General features: G+C 41.5%; 1 protein-coding gene across 6 annotated transcripts in view; it reads right to left on the bottom strand.

Moving 5' to 3' along the window:
* The window catches only part of LOC147361890 (ATP-binding cassette sub-family C member 4-like), a 162,588-nt gene that overhangs the window by 117,098 nt on the left and 20,829 nt on the right, over positions 1–24,661 (bottom strand). For all 6 annotated transcript variants that reach the window (XR_015138358.1, XR_015138359.1, XR_015138360.1 and 3 more), the window contains exons 4-9: positions 24,029–24,253; positions 19,659–19,748; positions 18,468–18,631; positions 17,178–17,303; positions 15,319–15,568; positions 3,115–3,216 (exon numbers count right to left, since the gene is read on the bottom strand). Coding sequence is in view for 3 of the 6 variants with exons in the window: in XM_086330209.1 (XP_086186335.1) it covers positions 3,115–3,216; positions 15,319–15,568; positions 17,178–17,303; positions 18,468–18,631; positions 19,659–19,748; positions 24,029–24,253 (957 nt within the window). In the remaining 3 variants the exon portion in view is untranslated. The remainder of the gene's footprint in view (positions 1–3,114; positions 3,217–15,318; positions 15,569–17,177; positions 17,304–18,467; positions 18,632–19,658; positions 19,749–24,028; positions 24,254–24,661) is intronic.

Here is a 24,661-nt window from a genome sequence, read left to right as displayed (position 1 = left end):
AAATTAAGTGCTATTAATAATGGTCCAAGCTCTAATTTTTAACAAGAGCTCTAATTTAATACCACCACCACCAACAACAACCAAAAAAGGGGAATAAGTTAATTATAACATGATGAATCAAAGAGATAAACCCTCAATTTTATATGTATTTACATACATTACCTGTCTTGGCTGAACAGAGGATAATAAAGTACTTCTACTGAAGAAAAACAGGCAGCTTATTTACTGTCTGAGCCACCAGGGAAACCCAAAGGAACAAAATAACAATGAAAACCAAGGAGATACATGCGCTAGTACCCCCACCCAATGCAACGGAGGACAAAGTATTCATTGTGCCAATAACAAGTCACATTCTTGAGAGATTTACAGGTTCATTATGTCTTTACATATCGTAAGTGTTAAGAAAATTGTCAATAGCTGCCAATGCTTAAAAAAAAGAAAAACGAATGCTGACATTTGATTCTAAAGTGCTGCAAAGACTAAAAACACGATTCTGAATTTAAAAGTCTGGATATTCCTCAAAATGAAAAATTTATCCGGAAAGAAATGAACTAATTATAAAGCATTTACATGCTAAAAAATGACAATTATTTTGCTTAGTCAAGAACACTAGCCCCAAATTTTAAAGAAACTATGAATCTACCAATAAGAAGCTGGATATTAAAACATAAGAAATATTTTTTAATCTTCTCCACTTCTTTATTCTTTTCTGCCACTTAGGGTTCCTATTTTATTACTTATCACTCAGTTATGACTAAAAAACAATGAGTCACATACCAACATCAGCTCCCTGTCACCACCCCTCACTGTTTCTCAGGGTCAGACACTGAGTTCCCTCCCTGTTCAGGCTTCAGGATGGGGCACTACTCTACCGAGACCAGTAGAGGGCAGCACTCAGCAGCTCAGACGTGCTGCTGCTACTGCTGCTGCTAAGTCACTTCAGTCGTGTCCGACTCTGTGTGACCCCATAGACGTCAGTGCACCAGGCTCTCCTGCCCCTGGGATTCTCCAGGCAAGAACACTGGAGTGGGTTGCCATTTCCCTCTCCAATGCATCAAAGAGAAAAAGTGAAAGTGAAGTCGCTCAGTCGTGTCCAACTCCCAGCGACCCCATGGACTGCAGCCTACCAGGCCCCTCCGTCCATGGGATCCTCCGGGCAAGAGTACTGGAGAGGTCCAGTCAACTCCTGGTTATCCAGACTCAGGGGATGCTGACTCAACAAGGATCATCAGCTGAGCCCCCACTCTGTACCAGATGTAGTTGAAAACCCCTGCCCCATGAAGAAATGGAGGCTCCCACAGGACCATTTATTTTACAGCTTCAAGACTGAGACCAAGTCCCATCATTTCATGAATGAGACCTGGGTCCCTGAGACCTGCCCCCACTTGCCTACCTGGCTGTCTAGTGGAGCAGGTTACAGAGTTCATGTCTATCTCCTGCCTCCCAACCCAGCAGGGGCTTCATTCAGATTCAGCTTCTCTTTAAAACCCCAATGTCTGTGTCCCCCGTCCCAGGGATCTCTCACCCATGATCTAACCTGACAGCCATAATTACTAATGACCCCAGCAAGGGGCACAGTCCTTCCATAGGCAAGGCCAGGGCAACATAACAGGCTATTCTGTTTTACAATGCAAGTTGCACAAAAATCTGAGAACATGTTATTAAGTTCTTGAAAGAAAAACAAAATAGCTCATTTTAAAATGCTGCATAATTTGGTACAAAAGAAATTTGGTAATGGGTCATTAAAAAATATGTGTTAGCAATCACATGGAGTGGTATTTATAATGGAATTTTAGTGCTTTCCATAAATGCTTCAAGAGTACTGTGACGAGAAATACGAAGCAGGAGGTAAATCTACCGGAATAAGGTATGAGAAACTCTCAGGATAGGTCAGGCACCTTCTGTGAGTTGCCACATGCAACTGGCACAGGGATGTGGTTTTATCTATTTGGGAACATATTATCCTACTGTGCTATTGATGGAGATGGCAGGCGCTTAATCAGAAGTTGGTGAACACCACGCAGGTGGCAAAACAGAGTCACAGGCGTGAAAGACCAGAGGAGTTTACAGAATCTAGACACTTTCCCTATAGTCCCCACTCTGACAGCAGCCAGGCTTCTGAGCTCTGCTCTGGGGAGTGGACCCTCTGGTACAGACATCTCCTTCCTGAGTCCTCCTGGCTGTCGGGCAGGAACAGTTTCCTGCCTTTGCTAATTTCTGGGTTGTCTCACCCATCGCCATTTTGCTGTTTCTGCCTTTCCCCACTCTTATCATCCATGTAACTAATTCCCTGAATGGAACTCCCTCTCCCATGGTGGGGTTCTTTTTTCCTGACTAATCCAAACTGATACGGGAGGATGTGCACAGAGGACCAAGGAACCATGGAGGCAGGAACATTTCAATCATTGATAAAGAAGGCAGCACTGCATGTGCAATTTTGAAAGTGGACCCTTGTTTTTTTCTGTTTGCCAGAAAGTCATAAATAAACTAAGTGTTGGAAAATCACCAGTTCTCCCTGTCAGTTTCCACACACTGCAGCCCTTCAACTAGGAATCACTGGTGCTCACTACGACCACCTGCTGTTTCCTTCCTGCCCCTGGCTGCTACCAAAGTAGCCAGAACCATCCAGAAGCTTAGGATGGGGGAGCCCCCACTCTACCCCACAGCAAAAATCCAGATCATGGCCTCACTGCCTGTACAATAAAGTGATCTGATAATCAAGGCAAAAAATGTACACCGATTCCCCAAAGCCTCTTTAACAAATCTCTGTGTATTCATTAGTTAAACCATTTCACACCACAGCATTTTGTCCATCCAATCCTGTAAATTCTAACATTATAAACACATGTACTTTAAATTCAAAATGTGCTAATACTTTGAAAGCTCTCTTGAAAATGAAATAAAGAGCAACATGTCAAACTTCTTAGGCTGATTTTACACTTAATCTCCATTAACTGCAAACCTTATTCCTGATTTTGAGAATTTTTATAACATACTCTCAATATATGAGCAAATCACATTCTACATCATGTGGAAAACCTCATCATTCTCCCATAAACCTATGTCTTCAGTTGTCAATTAGTAGTCATGATCTTGGGGTGGAGGACTTGTTACCTTATCCCAAGAAGCAGTGAAATTGTTCATGTCTACTATCGTTTCACCATCTGATGGCAGCTGAGGATTGAGCTGTGGTATCTCATCAAGTAATAGGAAGTTCTACAGAAAAAAAGGAGAAACACATATTGTTAAACTGCAAGAACAAAGCACAAACAAAAATAATTGCTTTCCTGGAATTTATAATTAAAGATTTTATACAGCCTACATATCATTTTGTCAGCTATACTTAAACTAGTTTTGTTTCATATCAGAACATACTAAATAATATATGTATATAGAATAATATATATCATATGGTATACATAATCATATAATGTAGTATATATAGCATGCATAGTGTTTTATATACATATGTATGTGTATATATAAACATTTATATATAAAGCACATATAAGAATATTTTATATACAAACACTATTGTTTAACTGCTCAGTCAAGTATGACTCTTTTGAGACCTGCATGGGATTTTCTGGGCAAGAATACTGGAATGGGTTGCCATTTCCTTCTCCAGGGGATCTTCCCAGCCTAGGGATCAAACCTGCATCTCTTGCATCTCCTGCATTGGCAGGAGGATTCTTTACTACTGTGCCACCTGGGAAGTCATATAAATACAAGGTTATTTGCCACTAGTACCACCTGGGAAGCCCCATATATATATACATACAGAGATATATATATAATAAACAGTTCCTGGCCATGAGCAAAGAAAGTAGTGACTTTCTCAACAAGTATCCTGGTTCCCCCTTTAAGAGAAAATATTATTTCAAACTTCAACACATTTAGCGACTGGACATTTTTATTGTTTACTTTTTGAGTTACTAACAATAAACAGGAGAATTGGTAGGAAACGATTCCGCAAATACTTACTGAATCCCACCAGGTGCCAAGCACCATGTGACACTGCTAGGAACACAGTGAGGAAGGCCATGCCCAGGCCTTCAGGCATCAAGGGGCACAGGACAGGCTGGGACAACAAGACCAGTGGCAGAGATGCCAAATGAAAACCCTGGCAATGCCTGTTTTGCATCATGACTTTTCCCTGGACACTTAAACACACTCTGCCTTTCTCCTGTTTTAAGTCAGTATCACTGTTTTCCATTAATTATCACTTAAGTCATTATTCTAAAAATGAAGTACTCTTAAATTTCTCTTAAAAATATTTTACAAGCATCTTTCCACAATCACTGTCTCTTCTTCTTAGACACTGCCCTCTCTCCTACAACAGGAATGACTGTAGCTCCCACTTCTTGCCATGTTCACATTGCTTAGCAGTTATTCAGTGGAAAGAAAGAAAGAAAGTGAAGTTGCTCAGTTGTATCCAACCCTTTGCGACCCCATGGACTGTAGCCTACCAGGCTCCTCTGTCCATGGGATTTTCCAGGCAATAGTCCTGGAGTGGATTGCCATTTCCTTCTCCAGGGGATCTTCCCAACCCAGGGATCAAACCCAGGTCTCCCACATTGTAGACAGATGCTTTACCATCTGAGCCATCAGGGAAGTCATATTCAGTGGAATGCAGCTGATTAAAACCAACTCCTGAGAACCACTACAAAGCTAGCATAATCTTATGTAGGAAAACTCCCTCCTGTCCTGCAAATGCTAGACATAATCCAACAAGAAAAGCTACTATGGCAGAGAAATTGAGTAAACAACTGAGACAACCCCAGTGCCATCGCCTCTTCCAAGAACCATGAAAATGTGGCAGAGACTGCTCGCTATGCTCAAAATCTGCTCTCATTCTTCCCAAACCCCAGATTTTAGCTGCAAGTAACAGCCTGGAAGGAGGCCCTCGCTCTCCAGGCTCCCAAGCAGATAGGAGCAGCCATGTGACTAAATCCAGGTCAGTGGAGAGTGACAATGTCCAGAACCTTCCTCTGCCCCAAGGCCTGGGTTTTGGAGGCTGCCAGCTTCGTCAAGGCCATACAAAATGGAGTAATAAGAAAGAGTCTGGGACTTTCCTAGTGATGCAGTAGATAAGAATCTGCCTGTCAATGCAGGGGACATGAATTTGATCCCTGGTCCAGGAGATTCTACGTGCCACAGAGCAACTAAGCCCATGTGCCACAACTACTGAGTCTGAGCTCCAGAGCCCAAGTGCCACAACTACCGAAGCCTAGCCACCTAGAGCCTACGCTCCACAAGAGAAGTCACCACAATAAGAAGCTTGCTTGCCACAGCTAGAGAAAATCTGTGCAGCAATGAAGACCCAGCACAGATAAAATTAAATTTTTGTTAGGAAAAAGAAAGAGTCTGAGTCCCTAACACCATGGAGGATGATTCCCACAAAAAAAAAGTCTGCTGAAATCCTAAACTGTTACTTCAAAATATGACTTAAAAACAGGGTTGCTGCAGACGTAATCAATTAAGGTGAGATCACACTGGAGTAGGGTAGGCCCCAAATCCAATATTAGTGTCCTTATAAGAAGAGAAAACCAGGGACATACACACACTGGCAGAAAATGCCCATGTGATGATGGAGACAGAAGCTGGAGTGATGGCAGTTACAAGCCAAGGAAGATCAAGGTTTTCCTGCAACAACCTAAGCTAACAGAGGCGAGGAAGGATTCCCTCTTGCAGGATAGAGAGGGATGGTGACCCTGCTGACTCCTTGACTTCAGACTTCTAGGCTCCAGGACTGAGAGACAATCAATTTCTGGGGTTTAAAGCACCTGTTTGTGGTACTTGGTTACAGCAACCCCAGAAAACCCATACAGAGCCTTATAAGGACACTTGCATGAGAGAAAAATAAACTATCTGTGTAAGCAGCTTTAACATGGGTAATTCTAGGACTCCCAGGCAAACTGAGTCCAAATCAACATAGGGAGAAACTGAAATAAGTATCTGAGGATGTGGGAGAAAGAAAACAACTCATAATCAGTAACCTATTACCCTAAAAATCATAAACACACTTCAAGTCCTTGACACCCAGAATATCATGCTCCCAAATCATAAATGTTTTTGCAGTCTTCTACTGCAAAAGAACAACTGGTTAAAAACTGAACATGAAAACCTGCTTCTGTGCAGGAAAAGAAAGACATCGTGATCCCTGCATCTCTCTCAAAGACCAGCTGGTGGGAGGCGCCATCCACTTTTTGCCTCCTCCTCTCATGCAGGCTCACTGAGAGCCTAATGCTGGGCATGGCTCCTCCTCCCTGCTCGGAGCCTGAGTCCAGCAGGAGACAGGGTGGACGGACAGCGCTCTGAGGACTCCTCTGCAGACTCTCAACCACCGCAGCCCGAGTTCTCTCTCCACACCACCTCTTTCGTAGTCAGCCAGGTACCAGTTCTCACCTGTTCTGACACAGCTCATCCCTCTCCCCATGCTTTTCTCTTAAAACAATATAATTTCAGACTTCCACCCATTATTAACCACTGAAAATATTAATACAACTTTTCTTTTGCTGGTTCCTTCCCCAGCCCTCCCCAACACCACCAAACCGATCCCAACACCACTTCTTCCTGATCTCTTTACAGCACCTCTGAGTGTCCACCACGCTTAACACACCCAGAGACCCATCAGTACCTAAGTCCACACTCCCCAGGTGGCCTCTGCCTGGATACCCTGAGTACTAACCCCACCCATCCTTACGAGTCCATCTCAAATGCTAACTCTCCATGGAACCATTCAGGACAATCCAGGCTCACACTGCCCTCCCTACCTCTGAATCCCCAGAGAGATAGTAAGTCACACAGAGGGGAGACACTTCATCATTCATGCACCTACAGTCACAACTCCAACTGAGACCAAGCTTTGCACAGAGTCAACCATCATGGGTAAGGCAAGGAATAGACTGTAGGGCTGTTCAAATCAGTACAAACACTGACTACATGACTACTATAGCCTTACACAGTCTGAGCTAACACAGCAACAAGCAAAAGGTTACACACATATGTTATACATTTTGTCTAGACAGAAATTCCAATTTTAGCTTAAATGTGTTACCAAGATTAAAAAAAAAAAAAAAACGATGTTAAGTATGTGCACAGTAGAACAGAAATGTTCGACTTTCAAAAAAAGAAGAAAGTAAAAAACAAGCACTAAGTAAGGAATTAAATCTATTGAGTGCTTGTTCACAAATAATAGGTCTGAGAAGGGAAAGAGTCACAGTTTTCCAGGGGTTAAATGACACTCCATTCAGTACATGACCAACTCATGAAGGTGCAGAAGTGCTGGCTGGATTCTTCTCCAGGACTCAGGCTAATGAAAAAGCTGAAATTAAATTTCTCTTGGACCCAGAACAGGTTCTGCAGGAAAGTATCAACATCAGAACTGTAGCCAAAAAGATTGAGTTCCCAATCTTTTGGAAATGGAAAACCTGCTTTATGAGCAATATAACCTCAGAGACTCATTTTATGGCATGTAAAATCACTGGACTTTCAGTGCTTCAGAGACAAGATATTTACAATTCTAGTGGAGTCATTCAACGCCAAGACCTTCAGACCCCTTTTCTTATTAAGAAAAAAATAGAGGAACTTCTTGGACCATAAAATCATAATAAATCCTCATATTCTCTATAAAAAAAAAGGAAATTGAAAAGCATGTATAAACAAGACACAAAACTATGAAGACCACGTGTAGGTCTGCCTGTGGGTATAGACCACCACACCCCCTCCAAAGTGGGCAGGGGTGGTGGGTTTCCTTCCTAGGACTCCCAGATATGACCTGAGAAGAAATCCTAGGAGATGACCGTCCAGTCTACTGAGTCCCAGGCTGCGGGGGAGAGGGGGGGCAGCAGAGCTCAACCCCACACTGTATTCTAAACTCCTCATGTCCACCACACCTCCAGCCCATCTGTGGTCAAAACTCACCAAGCTGTAACCACCTATCAGTAAATTCAGCTGCCCTTTTCTTCCACTCTTGCTGCCCTTCAACCCATCTAAGTGAGAGGCAGGTTGAGGAAGAAAATGAACATCCATTCATTGTCTATTACCTGTTAGATAACAGCATAGGAACTAAATAACAGGATAGGAACTATATAACAGGATAGGAACTAAATAACAGGATAAGAACTAAAGAGCCTCTTGATGAAAGTGAAAGAGGAGAGTGAAAAGTTGGCTTAAAACGCAACATTCAGAAAACTAAGATCATGGCATCTGGTCCCATTACTTCATGGCAAATATTTGGGGAAACAATGGAAACAGTGACAGACTTTATTTTCTTGGGCTCCAAAAATCACTGCAGATGGTGACTGCAGCCATGAAATTAAAAGACACTTGCTCCTTGGAAGAAAAGCTATGACCAACCTAGACAACATATTAAAAAGCAGAGACATTACTTTGGCAACAAAGGTCCTTCTAGTCAAAGCTATGGTTTTTCCAGTAGTCATGTATGGATGTGAGAGTTGGACTATAAACAAAGCTGAGTGCCGAAGAATTGATGAATTTTGAACTTTGGTGTTGGAGAAGACTCTTGAAAGTCCCTTGGACTGTAAGGAGATCCAACCAGTCAATCCTAAAGGAAATCATTCATTGGAAGGACTGATGTTGAAACTCCAATACTTTGGCCACCTGATGTGAAGAACTGACTTATTTGAAAAGACCCTGATGCTGGGAAAGATTGAAGGCAGGAGGAGAAGGGGATGATAGAGGATGAGGTGGTTGGATGGTATCACCAACTCAATGAACATGAGTTTGAGCAAGCTTCAGGAGTTGATGATGGACATTGAAGCCTGGCATGCTGCCTTACACGGAGTTACAAAGAGTCAGACACAACTAAGCAACTGAACTGAACTGACCAGGATAGGAAGCTGAATCAGGCCAAGGACAGTCAGTGAAGTGGCTCTTACAGCAAACATTTAGATATTTCTAAGCATCTCAGAATTCAAAACCAAGTTCATGCTTTCCTCCCCAAGTTTGGTTCTCCTCTAGTATTCATTATTTGAGTGAATTCAGGTGATTTTATAGCCCCAAAAGGTGAAGCAGCCTGAGATCCACCTTTCCCTCCCTCAATACCCAACTCAAGACATGCCCCGACTATCTCTCAAATCTGGCCAAGTCTCTCTATTGCACCCTAAACCTAAACACATCATCTTGTCCCTGGACCACATATGGCATTAACCTCCTGACACCTCATCTCCCCACCTCTTCTCAGGGTCCTCACCCCACCTCCCTGTCCTATTCCCAGGTTGCAGCCAGGCTGAGCTCTAAGATGATAAAAACTTTGATGTCACCTGTAGAGTCCTGTACAGTACCCTGCTCAGGCCTCCAGCTCTCTACTCTGCAGCCTCAGACATTCTTGGTTCCTCAAATGCACAGATTCCCATCTTGTGCACTAAAAACCTGTGTCACATCACATCCCCAGGAAAGTGAGAAGCATCAGCCTCCCACCTCCCCCAGCCCACACACAGAATTCTTCAGGTAACTTCTTCAGCCTTACCAGGAGGCACCACCTCCAAAACTACACCAGTGACTTTGCCAAAGCACCTCATGGCACCTCAGAATTTTCCTTCCAAGGACTAATGACACACAAACGCATGTCCACAGTGACTTTCACTATTTGATTCTTTATTAATCCCTTACTTGATGAGACATAAATTCCAAGAAGGAAGGAATTCTCTCCTGCCATTGTACAGACACATCTAGCTTGTGCCAAGCTTCAGGTAGACACTCAGTTACTTTGTGGAATAAATGACTGGATGAATAAATTCAAATTTGAACCCAAAAATCTAGCAGAAAACAAGAAAGGTTTTTCTTCTCAACTGATTTTAGTCTTAATAAGATCTTTTCAATCCTATTGTTTTTTACATTTGTTAAAGTACATTTTGGTTTTGTTTGCTTTTTTCTACAACTAAGGCAATATTTCCAAAATGTGGCCTATTTTCAGGTACATAGGGGCATTTACTAAAGATATTGATATTTTGGTCTCCAGACAAAATCACTTTTCAGTTCAGTTCAGTTCAGTCGTTCAGTCATGTCTAACTCTTTGTGACCCCATGAACCGCAGCACACCAGGCCTCCTTGTTCATCACTAACTCCTGGAGTTTACACAAACTCATGTCCATTGAGTCGGTAATGCCATCTTATCTCATCCTGTGTTGACCCATTCTCCTCCTGCCTTTAATCTTTCCCAACATCAGGGTCTTTTCAATAGATTCAGCTTTTCACATCAGGTGGCCAAACTATTTGAGTTTCAGCTTTAGCATCAGTCCTTCCAATGAACACCCAGGACTGATCTCCTTTAGGATGGACTGGTTGGATCTCCTTGCAGTCCAAGGAACTCTCAAGAGTCTTCTCCAACACCACAGTTCAAAAGCATCAATTCTTTGGCGCTCCGCTTTCTTCATAGTCCAACTCTCAGATCCATACATGACCACTGGAAAAACCACAGCCTTGACTAGATGGACCTTTGTTGCCAAGTAATGTCTCTGCTTTTGAATATACTATCTAGGTTGGTCATAACTTTCCTTCCAAGGAGTAAGCGCCTTTTAATTTCATGGCTTCAATCACCATCTACAGTGATTTTGGAGCCCCCCAAAATAAAGTCTGACACTGTTTCCACTGTTTCCCCATCTATTTGCCATGAAGTGATGGGACCAGAGGCCATGATCTTCGTTTTCTGAATGTTGAGCTTTAAGCCAACTTTTTCACTCTCCTCTTTCTCTTTCATCAAGAGGCTCTTTAGTTCTTCTTCATTTTCTGCCATAAGGGTGGTGTCATCTGCATATCTGAGGTTGTTGATATTTCTCCCAGCACTCTTGATTCCAGCTTGTGCTTCCTCTAGCCCAGCATTTCTCATGATGTACTCTGCATATAAGTTAAGTAAACAGGTGACAATATACAGCCTTGATGTGCTCCTTTTCCTATTTGGAACCAGTCTATTGTTCCATGTCCAGTTCTAACTGTTACTTCCTGACTTGCATAAAGGTAAGTCAGCTGGTCTGGTATTTCCATCTCTTTCAGAACTTTCCACAATATATTGTGATCCACATAGTCAAAGGCTTTGACATAGTCAATAAACCAGAAAGAGATGTTTTTTTCTGGAACTCTCTTGCTTTTTCGATGATCCAGCAGATCATGGCAGTTAGATTTCTGGTTCCTCTGCCTTTTCTAAAACCAGCTTGAACATCTGGAAGTTCATGGTTCATATATTGCTGAAGCCTGGCTTGGAGAATTTGGAGCATTACTTTACTAGCATGTGAGATGAGTGCAATTGTGTGATAGTTTGAGCATTCTTTGGCATTGCCTTTCTTTGGGATTGGAATGAAAACTGACCTTCTCTAGTTCTGTGGTCACTGCTGAGTTTTCCAAATTTGCTCACATTTTAGTGCAGGACTTTCACAGTATCATCTTTTAGTATTTGAAATAGCTCAACTGGAATTACATCACCTCCACTAGCTTTGTTCGTAGTGATACTTCCTAAGGCCCACTTGGCTTCACATTCCAGGACGTCTGGGTCTAGGTCAGTGATCACACCATCGTGATTATCTGGGTTGTGAAGACCTTTTTTGTACAGTTCTTCCATGTATTCTTCCACCTCTTCTTAATATCTTCTGCTTCTGTTGGTCCATGCCATTTCTGTCCTTCATTGAGCCCATCTTTGCATGAAATGATTCCTTGGTATATCTAATTTTCTTGAAGATATCTCTTGTCTTTCCTATTTGTTGTTTTCCTCTATTTCTTTGCATTGATTGCTGAGGAAGTCTTTCTTATCTCTCCTTGCTATTCTTTCTAACTCTGCATTCAAATTGGTATATCTTACCTTTTCTCCTTTGATTTTTGCTTCTTTTCTTTTCATAGCTATTTGTAAGGTCTCCTCAGACAGCCATTTTGCTTTTTTGCAATTCCTTATCTTGGGGATGGTCTTGATCCCTGTCTCCTGTACAGTGTCATGAATCTCTGTCCATAGTTCTGACAGAATGTGGTCCACTGGAGAAGGAAATGGCAAACCACTTCAGTATTCTTGCCTTGAGAACCCCATGAACAGTATGAAAAGGCAAAAACATAGGACACAGAAAGATGAACTCCCCAGGTCAGTAGGTGCCCAGTATGCTACTGGAGATCAGTGAAGAAATAACTCCAGAAAGAATGAAGAGAAAGAGCCAAAGCAAAAACAACAACCAGTTGTGGATGTGAATGGTGATAGAAGCAAGGTCTGATGCTGTAAAAAGCAATATTGTATAGGAACCTGAAATGTTAGGTCCATGAATTAAGGCAAATTGGAAGTGGTCAAACAGGAGATGGTGAGAGTGAACGTCAACATTCTAGGAATCAATGAACTAAGATGGACTGGAATGGGTGAATTTAACTCAGGTGACCATCATATCTACCGCTGTGGGCAGGAATCCCTTATAAGAAATGGTGTAGCCATCATAGTCAACAAGAGTCCAAAATGCAGTACTTGGATGCAATCTCAAAAACAACAGAATGATCTCTGTTCATTTCCAAGGCAAACCATTCAATATCATGGTAATCCAAGTCTATACCCCAACCAGTAATGCTGAAGAAGTTGAAATTGAATGGTTCTATGAAGACCTACTAGACCTTCTAGAACTAATACCCAAAAAAAGACATCCTTTTCATTACAGGGGAATGGAATGCAAAAATAGGAAGTCAAGAAATACTTGGAGTAATAGGCAAATTTGGCCTTGGAAGACAGAATGAAGCAGGGCAAAGGCTAAGAGAGTTTTGCCAAGAGAACGCACTGGTCATAGCAAACACCCTCTTCCCACAACACAAGAGAAGACTACACATAGACATCACCAGATGGTCAACACCAAAATCAGATTGACTATATTCTTTGCAGCCAAAGATGGAGAAGCTCTATACAATCAGCAAAAACAAGACCAGGAGCTAACTGTGGCTCAGATTATGAACTCTTTATTGCCAAATGCAGGCTTAAATTGAAGAAAGTGGGGAAAACCACTAGACCATTCAAATAACTTTTGATTCTGCCCAAATCAAAAGTGCTTCCTTCATCAGAACACAAAGCAGCTTGACAAAGAAAATTTGTCAGCCCCAGAAAAGTGAAAGATTTCCCCATGTCATCATTTTAATATTACTGCACATATCAACATGGGAAGAAATTTCAAGCCTCAGACACAGTTTAACTGAATTTTGCTGGGGAAAAAATAAAAAACCCTAGTGAATCAGAAACTCCAAAGTATGATCATGTAGGTTTAAAGACCCTGATGCTGGGTAAGGTCAATGCAGGAGGAGAAGGGGACGACAAAGGATGAGATGGTTGGATGGCATCACCAACTCAATGGCCATGAGTTTGAGTAGGCTTTGGGAGCTGGTAATGGACAGGGAGGCCTGGTGTGCTGTGGTCCATAGGGTTGCAAAGAGTTGGACACGACTGAGCAACTGAATTGAACTGAACTGAACTAGGTAATTCTGATGAACTAGACAACTAAATATTTTAAAGGGCTGTAGAAACTGTATGGGCTGAAAAAGCATCTAATATCTAAATGAAAGTCTTACACCAATTACTTCAACCCACCAGGAAGGAAGGGCTTCCTTGGTGGCTCAGAGGGTAAAGTGTCTGCATGCAATGCAGGAGACCTGGGTTCGATCCCTGAGTTGAGTATATCCCCTGGAGAAGGAAATGACAACCAGCTCCAGTACTCTTGCCTGGAAAATCCCATGGACGGAGAAGCCTGGTAGGCTACAATCCATGGGGTCGCAAAGAGTCGGACATGACTGAGCAACTTCACTTCACTTCACCAGGAAGCAGTTTCCCACAGTAACACCTACTCTTCTCACCACTCTTATTCTCAGCCATTGGTCCCATCTTTACTGAAAATAGCTACTGCTGACAGATCTCTAAATTCCTAGACCAACTTCCTGCCAGACATCTTGTATACACAAGGGAAATTTTAGGTTTTCTGCCCAGATCACAAGTGCTTCCTTCATCAGAACACGAAGCAGCCTGACAAAGAAAATTTGTCAGCCCCAGAATATTCAATGTTGTCCCCAGGTCATAATTTTAATATTACTGCACACATCTTCATGGGAAGAAATTTAAGGCCTCAGACAGTTCAATTGCATTTTTGTGGAAAATGAATAAAAAACCCTACCCAAATATTTGAGCACAATTCCATGAAAACCTTCTGGAGGACCTCTTTCATGTCACAGTTCTTGGTGTATCACATAAGCTATCAAAAGATCAGAGTTATTACTTTTTCCACTATAACCATACTTAATGGTTAGGCATTTTCAAGAGCCCAGACATGATGAAGCTGGAAGTTTTCTTCAGTTAAATATTTTCTGAGCATCTGCTATTTGAGAGGACTACAAAGATGAACGAGACACTGTATCTGCCCTTTAGGTAAGTCTGGAGCTCAGGGAGGGAAAGAAATCCATTTACACCTGGCTTGGTGAGGACAAAGTCACATCCAAGAGCTCAAAGGAGGAGATAGGGATTCAAGAGGGTGTGATGGTTACTTTTATGTTAATTTAGGTAAACCACAGTCCCCAGACACTTCTTCAAACACATATCACAGTGAAAGTATTTTTCAGATGAGATGGACACTTAAATAAGTAGACTCTCAGTAAAGCATAAGAGCAGATTATCCTCAATAATGTAGGTGGGCCTCATCCAATTAGTTAAAGGCCTTAAGAAAAATTAGACTAATATCAACAATAATAAAACCACACCTGCACAACACACACATGAAGCTTTCATTTTGGACAAATTACTGTGTCACTCGTTACATCACTACAGTCCAAGGATATTCCTGAATGTCTTATTTCAAGCCGTGAAAGCTATGAAAAAGAAGTTTTGTAAAATGCACGGACCATCCCTTATCAGTGTTGCTAGAAGTTCCATAAGAAAGAATGATAAACTCAGGGAATCAGAAATGACCCAGTATGGCTGATCTGTTTTATGGGTAATAGTTTTTTTATAGTATAGAAACCTCATCAGACACACACAAATCTCATTTGAGTCAGCACAGGAGATGCAGTCTGCTTCCTTCCTTCTCTTGCTTTGGGTCACTTTAATTGCCCTGCAGGCATCACTGCATGTAGAGCCTGTGCCACTACTATTGATATTACTGCCCCTAAATGAGCAGGGATCCTACGTTCTTTGTAATGCATTCTACCTAGGAGGAGACAGGAGTATGTAAGACAGTTTGGAATGACTGACAGATTTGACACTGAGAGAGGTAAATCTCACCTAACTGGAACACAGTGACACCACAGAAAAGGAGGCAATTTACAAAGAATCCACCTGCAATGGAAAAAAGTTATCTGTCACCAAACCTCGATTCTTCGGATGCTGACAATGGCCTCTGACACCTTCTCGACAGCCATGGGGAAGTAGAGGGTGCTCGAAAACCGCAGAGCCTCGAACAGTGTCACCACTAAAAACACTTGGCTGGCTGTAATCAGGTTGTCAAGGAGATCATTGGTGATGAAGGTGACAAAAATCATGATTTTGCTGACAGCGAAAAATGATGCCAAATTCATTCCTCTAAGGTAAGAACTTTTAAGAATCTTGGAAATTTCCTTCCTAGAAAAGACAGTAGGAAATAGCATTTTTAAGAACCACTGACATCCAATGCATGAATTCAAGTGCCCTGTGTGAGTGGCCCCTTTTTAGGGAGTGGACACAGATTAAGGTAAACCATCAATCATGTCATGGAGACACTCAGAGTGCACACCTGGGACTCTGCTCCAAACCAAGGACTACACACTTCATCACCACTTCACTTTTCCAACTAAATGAAGTCTTAATGTCTTGTCACACTTTAAAAAAATTGAGCTCAATGTGACAGGATTTGAACATACATTCAGCAAGCATTCACAACCACATATCCTGTGCTGGGCTTCTCATTGATGACAGAAAAAAATGCCCACCCCGACCAGGACCTCATGAACTTGGAAAGGAAAAGAATAATAAACCTCAGGACTTCCCTGATGGTCCCATGGATAAGAATTGGCCTCCCAGTGCAGCAGACAGGGGTTCAATCTCTGGTCTGGAAGATTCTACATGCTGCACAGCAACTAAGCCTGTGTGCCACAACTACTGAGCCCAAGCTCTAGAGCCTGTGCACTACTGCAACTACTGAAGCCTGTGCACCTGGAGCCTGTGCTCTGCAAAAAGAGAAACCACCCCAATTAGAAGGCCAAGTACAGCAATGAAAAAGTAGCCCCTGCCCACCACAACTACTGAAATCCTGTGTTCAACAATGAAGACCCAGCACAACCAAAAATAAATGAATAAAGAAATAAAAAAGATGTGGTATGATGCGTGTGTACATTTTTAAAAAAGAATAAACACAAAATTTGTGAGACACCAAGACATTAGAAAGAGGCAGCCAGCACATCCCTACAGGAGCACAGAGCTGAGTCATGTAACTCAGAGCAGTAGAGACAGGACAAGTCACACATATGTGGACCCTGAGAAGATGAGCAGGAGTCAGTTAGGACTGGCAGAGACCAGAGAAGAAGGAAGATGAGCGTGTATTTCCAGCAGAGGGCTGGGCCCCCACCAAACAGCAAAGTGAGAGGTGACAGGGTACTCCCAGAAAATTCTAAGTACCCTGTGCTAGAGTAAAAACACTCATCAGATATTTAAATGTAACATTTTTTTAAAAATCTACAAACATAAAGCAAAGACAAAGAAATAGTATTTTCATGGCTCTGTTTGGAATGAGTAATATTGATCCATAATGTTTGGCCTGATACAGGTACACTCAATAGATAATCTCCTCATTTATGCTGCTGCTGCTGCTAAGTCACTTCAGTCGTGTCTGACTCTGGGCGACCCCACATTAACCTATATTATAGCTTTAGTTTAAATATCATCTCAAACACTAATATCTTAGAATCATTGCTTATTTGGAATTTGCAGCATTAAGAAGTATTTGGAATTTCATTTCTGTATAAGTAAGAATCATAGGTATTTCAAGAAGATGATAAATGGAAGAGCAGCTTAAAATGACATCTCTGCTATTCCGCTTAACCCTCCTGCCACATATGGGGAGATGGTGGGGTAGTATTTAAATTTACCTTAATATGAAAACTTGGTAAGACTTCTAAACCATTTAGTAAAAATAGGAAATAAAACAGTACAAACATACACTGTGATATATTGAAAAAAAAAAAAAAAAACTTACTGTCTCAGTCTGGAAATAAGGTCGATAAATGATTTTTCCCAAGCATTCATTTTTATTGTTTTGATGCCATTTATAACTTCACTCATGGTACTGATCCTGTCGTCTGTGAGAGCTGCAGTCTTACTCCTGAGGGGACAGATGTGAGAGATGAGCCTTAGTGATCACAGCATAACTTTCTGTAGCAGCAACAGTGGGCAAAGGGAGGGATCAGTGATCAAATTATTTTCTATAGCTCTTTTGAGCTGACAACACAGGCAAGTCCTACTCAAAGTACAAATTGAGAAAATCTTCAAGTAGGAAGTCAACCATTCAGTCCCATTCAAGAAGCAACTTGGAGAACTTGCCATATCAGCTAAGGAAGACCTGAAAGGAGTCAGATACAAACCATCTTCCCAAAGAGGTTGTGCTTGGGCAGAGAAGGCAGAAAGGGATGTACCAGGAAGACAGAGTCTATGAGGTAAAAAAATAGGAGTAAAATTCTGGGGAGCTGAAAAGATGGGGCTGTTAATTCCACTGGGAAAAGAGAGCAAGAAAATCTTTAGAGACCTGGTAGCATTGGAACAGAGCCTTGAAAGATAAGGAACATCTCTCCACAGCAAAGACAGGAAAGGAAATTTCAAATAGACAAAAATATCACATGTAAAGTCACACATAGAAAGAAAAAACTCAAGGAAAAAAATCTTCAAACAGCACAATACCTCCATCATCTAACAACCTGGACAATGACCCACCTCCAACCCTCTGGGACCTGCTTCAGGTCTATCTCATCACCATTAGGCCCTTCATCACCAGCCACTGTTCTATCACATATGCTGCTGGGACTGTGCGGCTGTATAAAGACATAATTAAGGTCAACCTTGCCCTTGGGGTGCCTATAACTTAATGGAAACATTGAAATAAAACAAGACATAAATACACTACCTGAAAGTGGCTCTAAAACAAGCTTAACAAAAATAAATGCAGCTAGAAATGGGCCTGTAAAATTATTACTCTTTTTAATCATGTTTAAATAACTTGGATATTGGTAAATTCTTCTTAAGGACTCTCTACTTATTCAGGTACAGTGTCAGAGGAGCCAGTGAGGGCTGTCACCTTTTCTGTTTAAAGATCAGCCTTCAGCTTAAGGCTGGAGCCTCCACTGGCTAAGCCTGAAGGGTCTACAACCCATGCAAAGAAGAGACTAGAGAAGGCATTGGTTTTGTTTTTGAACAGAAGCATCAACTTCATTGGCAGACTGCAGATGTTACCAAGCACATATCACCTATTTTTTTAAACCAGTGTTTCTCTTACCGGAGTGATGAAAACAACTTCCCGAAGCAGCTTTGCAAAAGCAGAAGAATAATGAGAACCGCCATCCCAGCAAGACATGGCATTCCTATTTCCATCCAGAGCAGGGTGGTCACTGCAATAGCCTGCAGTGGCCCCACCCACAGATAGTGCAAAAACATCGTTACCTTGAAAGAAAAAGACAAAGCCTTCTTGGGACTGTATACAATCAAAATCAGTAAAGACACAGCGTAGAAACAATCTGCTCTGAAAGGACAAACAGGAACCTAAACAGGGATATCTCAGTGGGTTTTAAACCTCGTGAAGCAGAAACCTGTGTCCACCTCAGATGACACTGTTCCTGGAAGCACAGGGCCAGCTTTAGGGACATCCAGGGAGAACCTGACCAGTAGCACTGAAGGAAGATGATTTTGTCTACACCACAGATGAGCTCAGGGCATCCCCAACATCTCACTGCACTCTATATTCTGCCCCCATCTCACTCTAGCACCCAAGAAAACCTTATATTATGGTAAGTACCACACTCTCCAGTAATTATTTGTGTACTTACCTCCCTAATGGGCTGTTGTTTCTCCACATCAAAAACTAAATCATATTCAACCCTGAAACTGAGTAGCGGCCTTATTTCATGCTTGAGGAATGAATAACTGAAAGAGAAGTGTCTGACCAACAGCTACAAGAGGCCCTGGACACTGTGATCTATTCATAAAGTCAGTGGAAAAAAAGAGTGTGAGGGCCCAGAAGAGAGTAGGCTGTGTCTGGCTGAGGGCCACCCACTTGGCATTATTCCTCAAAGGCTCCCTATGCAGCAGGCACTGAACAGGGCACAGGGGAAAGAACAACCCCTGCCCACCAGGCCTTCATCAGCCAGAGCAAGAGGGACAGTTCAGGCAGCAACACTGACTCCACGTGCCAAGAAGGGCCATGCCAGGAGGACCCCTAGGGACACTCACTGAGCCGGGCAAGAACACTGCTGCCTGTCTATTACTAGAAAAACCAAACCCTCATCTTCAACCCACATTATTACATCTAAGTTGCACACAGAGGAAATGAGAATTGGATAAAGAGAACATTTGTCTTAAGTCCTCAACAGAACCCTGACTGACACCAAATGCTGGCGCACCTGGCATCCCAATGAGCTGAACCCAGTGAGAAAGATGGGACATGGAAGAGAATCCCTCAGGGGCAGCTCACCTGGTCAAACCTGTTCACATCGTTGGACAGCAGGTTGACTATCTGGCCTGTGCTGGTCTTCCCCATGGCCGAGCTACTTAGGCGAAGTGCCTGAAATGAGAGAGGGAGACAGAGAACTGGATTCCTAAGGTGATACCAAGTCATCCTAGAACATAACACAATGGAGCATGCATTCCTGGGGTCTTGAGTGGTGTCAGCAGGAGCAGGATGACCACTGAAAGCGGGGCTCTAGGGACCCTTCTTCAGCCTTTAACTTAGTGTGGTGGCAGCCCCACCAGCAAGGATGGCAAAGGGAGGAGAGGGAGATAGAAGCAAATCTCCCACCCAGTTTCTCAGTGAACTTGGACCTGCCTGAAGTGTAAAGGGTGTAGATTTAGACTTCGGGATCAACTAAAGTAATTTTGAGACAAATTAGATGAGAGTAGAGAGACTGCATTAAGGAAATAAAATAAGAGACTTGGATTATAAATCTGGAATTGATCATTAATTCTGTGGGTGATGTCATTTCAACACTTTTGGTTTAGCTTCTTCATTCTAAAGAGTATGGAATCTCCATTCTGAAGAGTATGAAAGGGAATCTTCATTCCCTTTCATTCTGAAATGAGTATAATGCTCAAAACACTATTCCTGTGAGGAACCTCTGTTCTTAATGCCAGTCTTCTGAATTAAAAAACACATCCTGTGTTTCACAGTTCCTTTATTTAGCAAAAAAAAAAAAAAAACCTCTGAAAAATGCCCTAGAAAGCTGAGGAACCTGAACAGATACCATGAGTTGCTTCAACAAACCATCAAGTGGAGGCTCTGATGCAAACAAAATGTCATGGTTCATAAAAACTTCTTGTTTAGTCCTTGAGTTAAACAGAAAACTCAGCAATCAAGTGTGAATGTAAAACAGTATAGCTGTGATGGAAGAGAGTATAGCAGTTCCTCAAAAAAGTAAACATAAAATCAGCATCTAGCACAGCAAGACCACTTTTGCAGATGTACTCAAAAGAACTGAACACACAAACTTGATCTTTTTGCACACCTGTGTGCAAATGTTCACAATAGCCAAAGGTGGAAATAATCCAAAAATCCACTAACAGATGAATGGATACAAACAATGTTGTATAGACCTATAATGGAATATTATTCAGCCTTAAAAAGAAATTAAATTCTGGCACTGGCTTCAACATAGATGAACCTTGAAGACGTTGTGCTACATGACATAAGCTAGACACAAAATGACAAACATTGTGTGATTCTACTTATATACAGCACCTAAAGTAGTCAAATTCAGAGAGAAAAGAAGTAGCATGGTGATGGATGAGGGGAGGGAAGTTCTGAACAATGTGAAAGTACTTGATGTGAATAAACAGTGTACTTAAAGAGTTAACATAGTAAATGTTATATTGTATATATTTTGCCACAATTTAAAAAATCAATGATAAAAAGCCAAAAGTAATTTTACCAAAGCTGTGGAAATGTGAATAAACAACAAGTCATTTTACATACGATACCTTCTGAAACATCATTCCAAGTTCAGCTGAAAAGAACACTAAAATGCTGAATGGGGCATTTTAGGAAGCTGCAGATGTGCAGCCTTAGAGAGCTCCTGGAGATGTGCCCCAGCCTTGAACCAACGGTGCAGACAAATTACAACTATGAGCTTAGTAGCCATCCCATTTCTAACACCCAATGTGATTTCTTCCCAGGACCAGGGATTAGAAGTTGAATAAGAACCACAAATGTTCAGAGCTGCTCTGTAGCACCAGATTTGCCCCTAGGAATCAGCCCACCTGTAACCTGCAAAAAAGAAGTGTCTTATTTCTGCACCTCAGCAGGATTTTGAATGCAAGACTGGTCCGGTGCTAAGTCACTTCAGTCATGTCCGACTCTTTGCAACCCTGTGGACTGTAGCCCGCCAGGCTCCTCTGTCGGTGGGACTCTCCAGGCAACAATACTGGAGTGAGCTGCCATTTCCTTCTCCAGGGGATCTTCCTGACCCAGGAATTGAACCCAGGTCTCCTTCATTGCAGGCAGATTCTTTAGCATCTGATGCCCTAGATGCAAGGCTAGGCACAAGGAAATTCATCTTTCCCACATTTCCTGAATTTCAGATTAAGTCTATGGTTTAACCTCTAAAATTCCTGACTTCATAAAGGGAGAGTTCTTTCAGGCATAATCAAGCCAGCAAATGAACACCTTTGGAAGAAATTTACATTCACACAAGCATACATGCCAGGTCAGATCAGATTTCCCAAAGGTGATGTTCCAAAGTGTTAGTTGGAAAGAAGAAAAACAGGTGGACTATGGCTCGCCTATACAGCAAAGAGTAAGCTTTGACTGAACCATCACCTCACACCTAACTTAAGGCTTTCACAGTATAGTTCTGGTGAATTTCATGCATATTCATGGGAGGTAAGCATGATCTAGGAAGACAAACATCATTTGTGGGGAAATCTAAGTATTTGTCTGCTAAATGGTGGACTGCGAAAGAGAATAGGGCTTTCCTGGTGGCTCAGTGGTTAAAAATCTACCTCTCCTAGAGGAGGAAATGGCAATGCACTCTTATATTCTTGCCTGGGAAAGGCCATGGACAGAGGAGCCTGGTGGGCTACAGTTCATGGGGTCACAGAGCACAACTTAGCGACTGAGCAAGCACGCATGTACACAAGATGATGATGGAGGACAAGGAAGACCCCTGACTAGAGTGAACAGGCACACCTGCCATTTCTGCATCACCCAAGAGGAAACCTGCTCACGTGCAATAGCCAAACACAGACCGTGAGATGTCAGGGCCCTGGATTCACACAGCCCTGACATTAATAAGACTCTGCTCAAGGAAAGATGAGAAGACACCTTACATTTTGCAAAGAAAAGCATTCCTAAGAAACAGAATGTCTAGATAAGTAGCAAGCAGGTAAAAGAAGCAATAATTTTGATTTAAATTGTTTGGTTTAGTTTTCAATAAGGATTTTTTAAATAAAAATTATATATATTTAAGGTGCGCAACATGATGTTTTGTTAAAAATACACATTGGGAAATGATTTCTATTAAAACCAATTAACATATTAATCATCTCATGTAGTTATCATTTTGTGTATGTGAGATGAGCTCACTAAGACCCACTTTCTCAGCAACTTTCAAGTATACAATACAGTTAAGTAAGGATTTGAAAAAAAGCAAACAACCCAGAGCAACAAGATACACAGGATCAAGTTTATATGGAGTCTTCAGCTCCTGACATAGTGTATCTGTGGCAATTTCTTTGTAAAGACACCCGAAATCCTTACTCTTTTTATATTAGCTAAGACCAGAATAAACTATGAAATAATTCTATGGCATTTCTCAATATGAAATCACTGAACACATCAAATCAGGTCTTATTAAAACTGCTATAATGCATGCTAAAGACAAAAAGGAAATATTTAATTATGAAAATAAATTGAATGAACTGCCACAAATTCTCTCCAAAATTGCCAAGGACAATGGAAAATTTCAAGTTTTATCCCAAATATCCAACTACTTTTTTAATACCATTAAAACAATCATAATTATAGAATATAGTGAGTGAGTCTGTATATGCATAGATTTTATTTATATTTTTCTTTAGTTAACACAATTTTACTGAATATGAGTAAATGGGCCATATAAAAATATAATCATTCCCTTTCTCAAACACATTCTGTTCTCCTATATTTAATTTTATAAATTAAATCTCCTGGATTTAATCCAATCACTGAAGTTCACTTTCAAATACAACTTTGATATAAATGAAGGTTTTAATGAACAACAACAACAACAAAATTTCCATCAATACTACTTTGGCATGAAAACACTGAAAATCAATGTGATATAATTTTTGGTACATATTTTAAAATTAGATTTTGTTACAAATTTAGTAGATATTGTGTAACAGCCTATGACTAAAAGTCATCAAAGGCAGTCTTGACCTGATCTCAATAGAAATTTTTTTTATTATATATTTGTAAAGTTTGCTTAAAGGACAACAAACTTGGCTTGATGCAAATAAGCTTCTCAGTTTCTCTTCAGTCACTCAGTCATGTCCAACTCTCTGCTGCCCTATTGACTGTAGCCTGCCAGGCTCCAGGGAATTCTCCCAGCAAGAATATCGAAGTGGAAAAAAAAAAAAAAAGAATATCGAAGTGGGTTGCCATTGCCCTCTCCAAGGGATCTTCAAGACCCAGGGATTGAACCTGTGTCTCCTGCATTGGCAGGCAGATTCTTTAACACTGAACCATCATCTGGAAGCCCTAGCAAAGTATAAATGATCCCAGTTACAAAATCTTTAATTTACAAACAACTTTCCCAAAATATTTCTGATGCTCCAGGGGAGGTACACACCATGGTACCAAGTGACACTCACCTTGCGGTAGATCATATGGCACACCGCTACTCTCAGCCTCATCCCCACACGCTGCATGTGGTAGAAGTACAAGTGGTGCAGAACAGCCCACACCAGCACGCAGGCGCTCAACCCTGCCGCGTAGCCGTAGGCTTCGTGCAAAGCGGCCGAATCGGTGGGATCGTAGGTTTCAACATAACTAACCATTTTCCCCAAAAATATGGGTTGAACTACTCTGGTGCCTTCCTGAAAGAAAAGAAAAAAGCTTTAATTAGAAATGTCAGTTTTTCTTTACACAAGATTTGCTTTTACCATTATCATGCTAAAAATACATTTTGACAAAATGCTACATTCATGACTAATTTAAAAGAAAAAAATGCAGATTCACTATCTACTATAAGACAAGTAGACAACAGTTTTAACCTTAAGACAAAATTTAACATTCACAAATAGTAAAGCCTTAGTATCATGCTTAGTGTAATGTGAATGCTCAGTAAATACCACAACCAGGCTCAATACCAACTGAGCCTTAAGATGAATAAGGAAAAAGCTGGCAGAAGAAGAGTAAGAAATCTGCTTCCATATGAAGAAGCCTGTGGCAGCTTGCCCCTGTCCCCTGTATTCTTAATGTCCCAGCCCAATAGAAAGTCAACC

The sequence above is a fragment of the Bos grunniens genome, chromosome 12 (assembly GCF_055505025.1).
Source record: "Bos grunniens cultivar Pamir isolate PY7600 chromosome 12, Bosgru_T2T1.0, whole genome shotgun sequence".
Lineage (NCBI taxonomy): Eukaryota > Metazoa > Chordata > Mammalia > Artiodactyla > Bovidae > Bos > Bos grunniens.
The sequence above is the reverse complement of the archived record's forward strand: the minus strand, read 5'-3'. Positions and strand labels throughout refer to the sequence as shown.